At 43.2% G+C, this 11,482-nt stretch overlaps 1 protein-coding gene and 2 non-coding genes across 6 annotated transcripts in view; all 3 read right to left on the minus strand.

Annotated features, from left to right (window-relative positions):
- PABPC4 (poly(A) binding protein cytoplasmic 4) overlaps positions 1-11,223 on the minus strand; it is a 563,337-nt gene extending 552,114 nt beyond the window's left edge. For 2 of the 4 annotated variants that reach the window (XM_063139846.1, XM_063139845.1), the window contains exons 1-8: positions 10,089-11,210; positions 5,412-5,605; positions 4,749-4,864; positions 4,163-4,302; positions 3,647-3,741; positions 3,080-3,217; positions 2,373-2,468; positions 892-1,164 (exon numbers count right to left, since the gene is read on the minus strand). In XM_063139846.1, coding sequence (XP_062995916.1) covers positions 892-1,164; positions 2,373-2,468; positions 3,080-3,217; positions 3,647-3,741; positions 4,163-4,302; positions 4,749-4,864; positions 5,412-5,605; positions 10,089-10,281 — 1,245 coding nt within the window. In that variant the 5' untranslated portion in view covers positions 10,282-11,210. Of the gene's footprint in view, positions 1-891; positions 1,165-2,372; positions 2,469-3,079; positions 3,218-3,646; positions 3,742-4,162; positions 4,303-4,748; positions 4,865-5,411; positions 5,606-10,088 lie in introns of those variants that run through there. The other 2 variants (XM_063139847.1, XM_063139848.1) reach the window with 2 other exon arrangements.
- On the minus strand, positions 1,946-2,081 carry LOC134408544 (small nucleolar RNA SNORA55). The gene has a single exon (XR_010026116.1). It is a non-coding gene; the product is annotated as a small nucleolar RNA SNORA55 (small nucleolar RNA).
- LOC134408543 (small nucleolar RNA SNORA55) lies at positions 2,645-2,778 on the minus strand. The gene has a single exon (XR_010026115.1). It is a non-coding gene; the product is annotated as a small nucleolar RNA SNORA55 (small nucleolar RNA).
- Positions 11,224-11,482: the final 259 nt, after the last annotated feature.

The raw sequence follows: 11,482 nt of genomic DNA on the forward strand, positions 1-11,482 counted from the left end.
AATCTAACCTGAGGCCCCTTCTATCCCCAGCATAACCCAACCTTTTGCCTGTATCACAAATTTCCATTTTTGCAGTTGTACCACTTCAGGCGCACTTGATTTTTTTCCTGGTTTGTCATTTTTCTTCTGTACATTGCTGTATGTGTACACACACACACACACACACACACACACACACACACACGTACACAGACTAAAGCACTGCAGAGGTCTGCTGGACCCCAGGAGTAAATTTTACTCTGGGAGTTCATCCTGTTTCAAGTCAGCTTTATGATGACACAGGAATTAATGCTCTCATACGGCAAACGCGCATCAGTGATTTCTTACTTGTAATGTTCTTGGGGGGGGGGGGGACTTCTCAGCTATTGGGCTACAGTGAACCTCTTCCATTATTTTCTATGAACCCAGTATCTCACCTAGGCATTTTTTGGTTTCTGATTTATTTTCTATTATGAGTCCAGTATTTTATCGACACGTTTTAAGTTTCTGTTTTCCCCTCCCTGGCTTCATGACAGCCCAGTGAGAAACTAAAATTATCACAGTTTGGTGTGATATACCCCAATTGTTTATATATTATACAATGCAATTGGAATGTGATACCAATAAAATCGATAATTTATGTTAAAGAGTCACTTTAAAATGAAATTAACTCGTTACACTACTATGGCAGATTGATACTGCAAAAAGGAGCGTGCAAGATTTAAAAAGGATATGAAGAAGCCTGAAAGTGTTAAAAGTACTTTATACAGGAGTAAATGGGTGCCAGTTTAGTCATTTTATGTAATTTATCCCAAGCACTGTCTGTGAGTTGTTTCAGGGCAAAGCTAGCATTCTAGATGCAGAGAGAATGGATCCCTGGAGAAGCCACAGGCAATGTTTGATGGGACTTACCTGGGGCACAGCAGGCATAAAATACCCTCCGGCAGCTGGCTGGAACTGATTGATGATGGCATTAGCAGGCAGGGCTCTCATCCCAGCGATGCGTTGCATATATTGGTTGGTGAGGTGGGCTTTTCGCTCCTCCTTCCTCTGGGCCAAGGCGACATACAATGGCTTGGAGCCCACAATGCGCCCATTCATTTCTGTCACAGCTTTTGTGGCTTCTTCCGGAGAGGAAAAGCAGACAAAGCCAAAGCCTTTGCTTCGCCCATCTTCCAACATTACCTGAGGAAAGGTACATAAGAAGAACTATAAGAACCCTGATGCTAGATCAGACCAAGGGTCCATCTAGTCCAGAATTCTGCTCACACAGTGGCCATGCAGCTGTCAACCAAGAACCCTCAAGCAGGACATGAGTGCAACTGCACCCTCCTGCCCATGTCCCCCAGCAACTGGTATACTGGAGATAGTTTAGTGCCTCTGATACTGGAAGTAGCATAGGGGCATCAGGATTAGTACCCATTGATAAGCCTTCTCCCCCAGAAATTTGTCTAACCCCTTTTAAAGCCATCTATGTGCTGCGTAGTAAAATTAAAAAGGTAATTTAGAAGAAGACATGACCATTCTTATGTCTTCTGCACTGATGTTGCTTGCCTGGAAGAACACCACCATGGACAAACACCTCCAGATGGGAATCCCAGAGAGCCCCCATCATGACAGATCTTATACAGCAGCATGAGTTAGACTGATCAGACTCAACAGTGGTTTTCTGCCAAGCGTACTTTTATCACCACAGGCAGGGCATATCTGCACAGCACGTTTGTAGCAGCAGTTTGTTCAATAACCCTAACCACCGCCTCTTTCTTTCTCTCCTTAGTCCACACATGCTGTTGACTTTAGCCTTGTTCACCTATTTTAACATTACAGGCAGAAACGACCACAGGACCAGTGTAGGCTTTGCCATCCAAATGACAGAAGTTATATCGGTCATCACCTTCGCCTGATTTTCTGGTTCGCACAGCAGTACTGCACTGGAAGCTGCTTTACAGACATGCCTGCAGAAGCCCAATGTTGCAAAGGTGTAGGGACAAGCCCTCAACAAGGAAGAAAGGTGACTTGTCTGGATTTCCTCTGCTTTGCTTTAGCACCACATGTCCCCAGGCCCACACTTATTCTGCAAGGCATGGGAAAGATTCAAGTGCAACCCGTCTCATAGCAACAGTAGCATGTATCAGTTTGTCAGAGATCAAGCAAGAGGCAATGCCATGTGTCATTTCCCTGTCCCTTTGCCCCCAGAGGGTTCAACATGTAGCATCTACGCAAAAGATTTTACAGCCTGATCCTAAGAAGATAACTTGAAAGCAAGTCCACTGAGTTCAGTAAATCTTAACTAAATATATGTAGAGCTGCTCCCTTAGTCCTCAACAGTTCCTACTTTGGAGGAACCTCCAGCTATGGATCTCTATGTCTGCTTAATTCTATCCACCCTTTACCTTGGCACTTGTGATAGACCCAAAAGGGGAGAATTCTTTCCTCAGTTTCTCATCATCAATTGTATCATCAAGGTTCTTAATATATAGATTAACTCCCTGAAAACAGAGGAAAAAATATTAACATGAGATGGCAACAATGCAGAAGGTACAAATACTATCAATTAACTACGAGCTAAGATGGATTGTATTATCTATTTGTGATAAGCAAATAAGCAATTATTAATCTTTATGAAACAGGAATGTTCTATCACCTTCTGTAGATAAAGACACTGAAATGTTGCAGAGTCGTAGAGGCAGGTGTCTTGATAAGAGAACATAAACTTGCCTGGATTTGCTCTGTGTTACTTTAGCATCACATGTCCCCGGGCCTGCACCTCACAGCAAGGAGCGGGAAAGATTCAGATGCCACTTCCCTGGACCTGACTTGCCCTAAATTACAACCCAGTTACTGCTTCTATGAAGTTTAACAATACTTAAGTTGGATCTTAAACTGTTGTGTTCCTAATGGAACTGAAACTTCTCTCATGGCTGTTGTCTCCATAAGTGTCAACATGTCGTAGTTCTCAAGAGTTCCCTTTGACACAATATGATGCACATAAACAGACCCCAACAGAGCACATATAATAATTTAAGGCAAACCCACTGTAGCAGTAACATCGCCCAAACATGTGATGAACAGAGCACATGCATTCAGACATTCTTTTTACCTGATACCGGCTGATTCTCTCCTGTTTTAGCTGCTCAAACTTGCGTTTCAGCTCTGCCTGGCGTTCCACTTTCTTCTGTGCACGACCCACAAACACCATTTTCCCACTGATATCTTTTCCATTCATTTCTTCCACTGCCTGTAAGGGAATTCAAAACAATAAATATTTCTGAGACGCTGCACCAATTACCAACATTCCTATTTATGTCATCATTTATTCTGGACTAGGAACTCCCCAAAAGATAACTTAAAGTTAGTTCGAAGTATCAACAACTCCTGGTAAAAATCAGAGGCTTTCAATGGATCACATAATGATTTGGGTTCTAATCTCAGTCAGAGGAGTTGATAGTTCTCTACCGAAATACAGACTTGTGAATGACCCAGGATCATCAGCTGGAAGACTCAGACCACTCTGTGTTGCAAGTGGAAAGCTAGCAGATAATGCAAAATAGTTCAAGGGAAAGGATTTGCTCTAACTGTATTTGGACATTTGATGAAGGTCTATTTTCCAAGCCAGAAGCAGGTAATGCAACATAGGCTGCACACACCATAACTTGGATGATTATACCTTGCTGGCTTCTTCGTGCTTTTCAAAGCTCACAAAGCCAAAGCCTTTGGACTTCCCAGTAGGGTCTGTCATGACTTTAACGCTGAGGGTCTTACCTGTTACCAGAAGAACAGAGTTAGAAAAGACAGCCTATAGCAAAATTTCAGGGAGAAACTTTCAACCAGTACCTTAAGGATTATTCCCCCTACTAAGTCCACATCAATGTTTCAAATTTGCAAAGCTATTTGAGACCCTAAGTTTACACATACTCCAAGGAGAAATGCTTTTTTTTTGCCCAGCTTTGCAACATCTTTCATTTTTTCCGGTATTAAATTCCATTGGGCTGTATCCAATATTATTCCTACTTAGAATAGATACACTGAAATGAATGAGACTTAAGTTAGACTAACATTGGATAAAAGACATTGATGGAAACTTATAAAACCTCTCTGCTCTCAAAACAGCATGTCAGGTGCCAGCTACGATGGCTTCAGTAGTTGTTGCTGAACATTAAGTACCTGCTGCTGGAATATTTACCGTATTTGCTGAAGACTTCTTTCAGCCTCTCATCGTCCATGTCATCCCCAAAATTTTTAATGTAGACATTGGTGAACTCCTTTGCTTTGGCTCCCAATTCTGCTTCACGTTCTTTACGAGATTTAAATCTACCAACAAATCTGGATGGGAGGAGAGCAAAAGCTATGATGAAAACCCCTCCCCTGCCAACAGCAAACACGAAAAGCATGATTTCAGGGGATCAAGGCAACAAAAAAGCCGCTGGAGATGAGAAGGGCAGACATAAGAGGGCTAGAAACCAAGCAGAAGCATCCCCTGTCCTGAAGTGGAAAGGCAGCAAGACAAGACCAACCAACCCAGCTCTGCTGAGCAAGGCAAAGCCTAAGGGAGTCAACCCAGCACCCAACAGCAGGGAGGCATCAAGTCAAGGTAGGCCCATGCACTAGGGGGAGTAAGCTGTGGCTCAGGCAGGGAAACTCACCAGCCCTGGAGTAGAGAGGTAGCAGGCCAAAGCTTGAGCCAGGAGAACCAGCAGCCTTGTGGGTTAATACTGAGATGCATCACGGCTCATGCGGTGGCTGCCACTGCTTCTGGCTGAGAAACTCACACTTTGCGGTCATTGAGCAGCATGCCATTCATCTTCTCGATGGCCCGGTCTGCAGCGTCCTGCGTCTCAAAGTGCACAAATGCATAGCCTTTAGAGCCATTCTCGTCACACACTACCTGCAAGGCAATTTGGTAGGGCTGAGTAACTTGCACCAGCACCTGAGCCTCATCAATGCCAAAAATCAAGAGCGTTTTTTCTGGAATGTGGGGAACTGAAGAGAAGGGTTCAGCAATGCATTTTGCACTAGTATTCACAAGGGCTGTTGCTCAATGTCTCAAGCAAGGGTTTCTAAGAGTACTTAAAAAAATTAAAAGAACCCACCAATGAGTCTTCCTTCTCTTGGAAACCCACTATCTACAGCACATGATTAGGTGAAAACAGAATCGCAAGAGAACACTCATTCCCCTTGGCTAGTACATAGATAGTTAAGACACTCAGCACAAACAAACTTCTTGTCTCCACATCAATTAAATGACTGATTTCTTTTTCCTAGCTTTGCACATTATAGTTTTACATGTACCCACACCTATGTAGCCTCACACCCCGTTTCATGTTCAGCATCAACAATCCTACCCTTTACACACATTCAAATTAAATCCCAGCCATCCTCACAGGATCTTCAGGCACATCTTCTTGGAGTTCAGGAAAGGTGCCAAGTCTCACCTTGCAAGAAAGGATATTCCCAAAAGCTGAGAATGTGTCATAAAGTGCCTTGTTGTCTATGGATTTGTCCAGGTTCTTAATGAAGACGTTCCCTACCCCGGATTTCCTCAGGGAAGGGTCCCGCTGGGACCACATGATGCGGATAGGTTTGCCTTTGATCACATCAAAGTTCATGGTATCCAATGCTCGCTCAGCTGTAGGGTCAAAGGCAAGAAGGAGAAAGAAAAGAAAAGAAAAGACATCCCTGAGTGAGGGTGTCTCTAAGTGCAAATATGACCAAGGGGAAATGTTTAGGATTCCCTGCAAGTAATTCAGCGCATCAACAATATGGATGGGTCTAAGGAGACTGTACAACTTGTCATGTTACATTTACTGTATGTTGTAGCAAGCATGCTGATGACAGAAACAATCTACACTGAGGCAAAAGTTCTATCCTCAGATGATACAGGCAGGGAGCAGAGAAAATTCTTGTTGGATGCCCAAATCCTGTCAGTATTACTGAAGAGCAATGAAAGACTTGCATCAAAGTTTGTGTAGCCAGCATCACCCCCTTTCCTGCAATTAGCATGATCTATATCTTAATGGTCAAATGCTCCAACAGATACTAATGAAGAGCCACAGGGAAGTCCTACTTGTACGAAGTAAGAAACCATACCCATCACATTCTAAAACTCCTGCAATGTAGACTCTCACACTGATCTTCCTTCTGGATTCTATTTTTGGACTGAGCAGCATATTAAAAGCACTATGACATATGCACACCAAGATCCTGTTCATAAAATGCTGAATCTTGGGACAGTAGTCCATGCCAAAGAATACTCTAGATGAGTAGGAATAAGAGAAAATAATTTATAATAGGAGGAGGGAAAGCCTGAGGTAGGAATAAGATTTCACTCGTGGATGTGCTGACGACCTGCAGCCAGCTCAGCTCACCCAAGACAGGTAAAAACTCTCCCAACTGGAAAACAGGTGAAATTGGAGGCACTGGATGAGCTTATGCTACTTAAAAATGAGCCACTGCTTATTTTCAAGGACTCATCTTCATACCATTATTTTGTTGTCTATCACTTGCTGGAAGCAGTGAGGCATCAGATTTGTAGTTGAGGAGAAAGAATCACCTGTCTTACTTTAACCAAAGGAGTACCATTTAAAGTGGCACTTCAGCCCAGCTAGTTAAATTGGGCAGCATTTATTTATAGCAGGAAGAGGTGCCCCAGCGACATATGCTGGCAAGGACGGCAGCCCCTAGAATTTCCAGCTGAAAGGGGATGAGCAGTTTGAAACAGAGGCATGCAGCGAGAGAATTTGGAGAATCCACCAAAGCTCTCATTGCATAGTGAATACACAGGACCCTTGCCCCACAGAAGTCTCCTCCAAAACCAGTCACATACTATTAGAAGGTGCTGAAAAACAACTACACTGGTTGCGTTCAGATGCCACAATAGTCAATGATGGGTTAATAGTCAACTCACAGTTGGTTATTTTGCAGGTACTCCCCACACGATTAGAAAAATAACCAACCATGAGTTCGTTATAAACAATTCTAAGTTATTAATCCGCGGTGCATTGACTAACTTGTCCCCCGTCCCTCCTCCTCTCAGTCCTCCCGCTTGCATCCCATCATCCCTTGCTGCCAAAAATAGAGTTCTGCTGGCTTAAGTAGAGTGGCAGCCGCTACTTTGACCGCTCTTGCCTAGCGACTCTGTATCCAACGAAAATAACCAACAGTGTCCTCCACACGGCACAATAATCCACATGGTTTAAAACCCCACTTTGCACGCCGTTGGTTATTTGTGTGGGTTATTTTGGCAAAACAACCCATGGTGGGTTAAAAAAAATCCCGCCACATATTGTGTTGTCTGAACGCAGTCACTGTTTGCTTTAAGAACAAGCACACCTTTTCTCCACTAGACTGCATCATATTTAGTTCAGCTTGCATGCTAAAATATAATTACAGCAGGGCTGACTCCACACAACCCACACACACTATTGCTCCAGGGTAGCATATCCTCTACCCAAAGCCTTTGCTGTCATTAGGTTCTTACAGGATTAGGGTTAGCTGTTGCTTTCCATTCTATCTCACTATCCCAACTGTTGGCAACTGGATGGAGCATTGCCTTGCTGTGTGCTCCTTACTTACTTCCCTTGAGGGAAAGACTGCAGGGTACTACTTAACACATGCCCAGACAACTCTAATTTGATAGAATGGGAAACAGTATTTCAGCCCGTCCTAACAATGGTTGACTAGATGGCTGGCAGAGAGTGGTAAGAGACTAGTGGTTTGCATGGGCTGTGTAGCTGGGCACAGGGGTGTCCAGAGGAAAATCCTGAGATTTTCCATAGAACATGCCTCACATTTCCAGTTACATGTCATATTACCCAAACAGAAGTGGGAGCAGGTGTTCTCTGGATAATCCTGCAACAGTTCAGTGTGCTTTGGCAGGGCTCCATATCTGCATAAATTAACTTGCCACAGAACTGTGGGAACAGTGAAGCTATTGACTGGGCCAATTCCCCTTCCCAGCTTCAAGTCTGGGAAGCAAGAGGAAAGCAAGCCTTTGGGAGTGTCCAACTGCTTCCTTGGTTCAGTGTGGTATCAAAGGCAAGATTCTGCTCTTCTTCCAGCAGAGAGCACAAATTCTAGCTGACTGTGAAGGCCAACTAAAATGTCTGTCCTTTGGCATTTGTTTATTCTTGCTCCTTTAGGTTTTGTAATCCAATTTGGAGACTGCTTTCAACATCCTTGAGACTTCAGAATGATCTCCCTTCCTCTCTCCCAAACAAATCAACATCATGTCATAAAAGTGAACAATGTTTGGTGTAGAGACCAACAACTTCTCCAGAAACCTAATTTTTTCCACACTATGAGCAATTTATTACCTCTTATGGTTGGGATTTTAATGTTCAATACCAAATATCTTCTACAAGAATTTGCACTGACACACTATACAGAGCTCAGCATTGTCACATGGTCTCCTTTGAAGCGCCCACTACGTTTCAACACATGGGGTAGAATCTGTAAGGGAAAGTTGGAAGTTTAGGCTGAGTAGGGGCACATGGGTGATGCAGTGTGGGAAGAGGGTTCTTTTTAATTAACTTTTATGGTTCCATAGAATGTCAGGGGCACCAAAGGGAGGATAGCATCTGGACAGGGGAGAAAAGACAGACGCCAGCTCCCGCCATATCTGTCAAAATGGCCTTGAGCGATTAGGCAATCCTGCAAAGATGAGAAAATAGCTGGGAGAACAAAAAGCCCGAGGGAGGGGGATGGAGCAGGAAAAAGGGTATAAAACAGCTTGGTTTCCAGTAGAGTTGTGGTCGGCTTGTGAGAGGAATGTGTGACGGAGAGAGATGCGGTCTACTCTGGTGTAAGTTAGTCACGTTGAGTTTTATTGGTTTTAGCCTGTTACTGGGTTCTTATGCATGCTTTTATATTTTATTAAGTCTACCCCATGTATCACCTACCCATAGCCTGAATAAAAGGTCTTAAATCTCACTTTGGTGAGCTTGTGAGTGTCTGTGTCCGAGATCCGTGCTAAATCCAGTAAGAACCGTCTAGTACGCTGCCCATGCTTCTTTACAGAATCCAACTAAAGTCCTACTTAGAGCCAACCCATTGAAATGAATGGGACTAAATTAGTCATGACTAATTTAAGTGCTATTTATTTCAATGGATCTATTCGAAGTAGGGCCAGATCTACACCCAACAGGACATAGCACTATGAAAGCAGTATATGGTATGTGTCATGGGCCCCAGCAGCGGTCAGTTCACTTCAATGCTGCTATAAAGCAGTAGTGTGGCTCCTGCCTCTTATATACCGCTTTCACAGTGCTATTTCTTGCTTGGTGAAGATCTGGCCTGCGACATCAGCTGAATTCTACCCATGGAGGCAGCAGTCCTCAACAAAGGAACATTTATTGTACTGAATTCATTGCTACAGTACAAGGCATAGGAATCGATTGTTGGGTAAAGAAATGGCAAAGAAAACAAACTTCAGCTTCCTTGGAGATTTCAAACACTAACATATTTAAAGTTGCCTTGCTTGAGATCATGCCATAACCCACTCAGTGTTACTTTGCCCATGCTCCATTTCTTGAAATTAACTTGCAAAACACACATTCAATAGGAAAAATGACCTCGTTGTCAGATTCATGTTCCTTAGATATGCCTTCCCTACGCTGGTTCCAGCATCCCCAGCCACAAATGGCTTGGAAGATACATCTGGATATAGTCTAACACTATGTTGGGGAAGGTTTCTTTAGATAAAGGGAGTACGGCTGAAGTCAATTAAACAGATTCAAATATAGATATACCCTTTAACCCCAAACAAATTGGCAACTCGATTTTCTAATGAACTTCGAAATTCCAGGGGCTCAAAGTTAATGCAGTGGAGTTTCTCGAATTTATACACTGAAGACTCCTGTTGAAATCCCTAAACCAACCAGAATGGGGCAAATCTTCCTCAGTCCTAAACAATCTTCAAAAGGTCACTGGGAAGATAAAATAAAAGTAAGAATATACCAGAACTCATCCAAAGCCTTAATAACTGTGTGGAAAAGTCTCAAACGGGAATAACACTTGTGCTTAATATGAGGGAATGTACCATGAATGCTAGGATAAATTGCTCACCCTTCAGCATAAAATAGGACATCATCTGTACATGCCCTCACACTCACCATCAGCCGGCTGCTGAAAGTTGACGTAAGCATATCCTAGGGAGCGACGGGTGATCATGTCTCTGCAAACACGGATGGAAAGCACAGGACCAGCAGGGCTGAACTTCTCATACAGCATGGCCTCTGTGACATCCGGGTGCAAGTCACCAACATACAGAGATGCCATTGGGTAGCTACTCGCAGCTGTATTCATCTTCCACTCCCTACACACTCACCCAGGTGCTCTGTTAAACTTTACCTATTCTTTCAACTTTTTTTTTTAATCCACTAATTTTTAGAGGAAGTTTATGGAGTGATCAGAGCTAAGACAAAAGGCTAAAATTCCTGAACAAAGGAAAGCACCTAACACGGGGTGGGGTGGGGGGGGGGGGCAGGGCAATGCAAATTTCAAAAAGGTAACTGATATTTGAGGAGAACTGAGACCAAACTGTGCAGAAAACTATTTCAGATCCGGACAAAAATGGTCTTAAAATCAATACATTCAAAAAGCAGCTTAAATAATTTAATAAATAAAATATCCAATTCTACCTTTACAAAAAATAATTTCCTAAGTTTCTTCCACTCTCCCCTCTTGAAAAATGGGATCTCAGTTCAGATTATTATTTTAATCTCCCAGATTTAAATATATAACTATTGGGGGGGGGGGGGAACGCTACAACCCCCATACCATTTTAATCATACATTTATGGCTTCTTGTCCCTCTGAGGTTATTTATGGAACACAGATAAAATAGCCCTGCATTCATCTGGGGGTTATAACAGGTAGAACAAATATTTATGCAGAAAGGGCTGACAGCCAGATTTTCTTTTACTTTTCCCACGCCCACCTTTTTTTTATTATTATTGCTATTGTTAAAATCGTAAATTTAAAGAAGCGAGGAGGACAGTGAAGTGAAGTATGGCAAACCGACTAAGACGAGGATAGAGGCAGAGAAAAACGAAGGTGGTCAGAGGAAAAGAGAGAGAATAAAAGAAAATTGCAGGCAAGACTTGAAAGATTTGGGAGGTGGGGTAGAAAGTAAACTAGTGAGAGGGTCAAAGAAAGCTGAACTCCGAATTTGAGAAAGGGCAGTGGGGGGGGGGGGGCAAAGGGAAAAGAGAGACGGATTTTGACTGGGGGAGAAATAAAAATAAATATATATATATAAATAAATAAATAGGAATCAAAGCATGGAAGGGGGGGAGGCAAAAAAAAAAGCCACAAAAGGCGCGGAGAGACACGCACACGAGGTAAAGAAACGAGGCGGCGGCGGGGTGTGTGATTAAATAAAAAGGACTTGGTGGGGAGGGTCACTAAGGGGAGATTTTCAAGGGGCAAAAACACACATACGGGGATGCGGGGGGCAAAAACCAGGCAGAGCAACAGAGCGAGCGAGAGGGTTTGGGGTAACTGGA

This window comes from Elgaria multicarinata, chromosome 13 (genome assembly GCF_023053635.1).
Source record: "Elgaria multicarinata webbii isolate HBS135686 ecotype San Diego chromosome 13, rElgMul1.1.pri, whole genome shotgun sequence".
Lineage (NCBI taxonomy): Eukaryota > Metazoa > Chordata > Lepidosauria > Squamata > Anguidae > Elgaria > Elgaria multicarinata.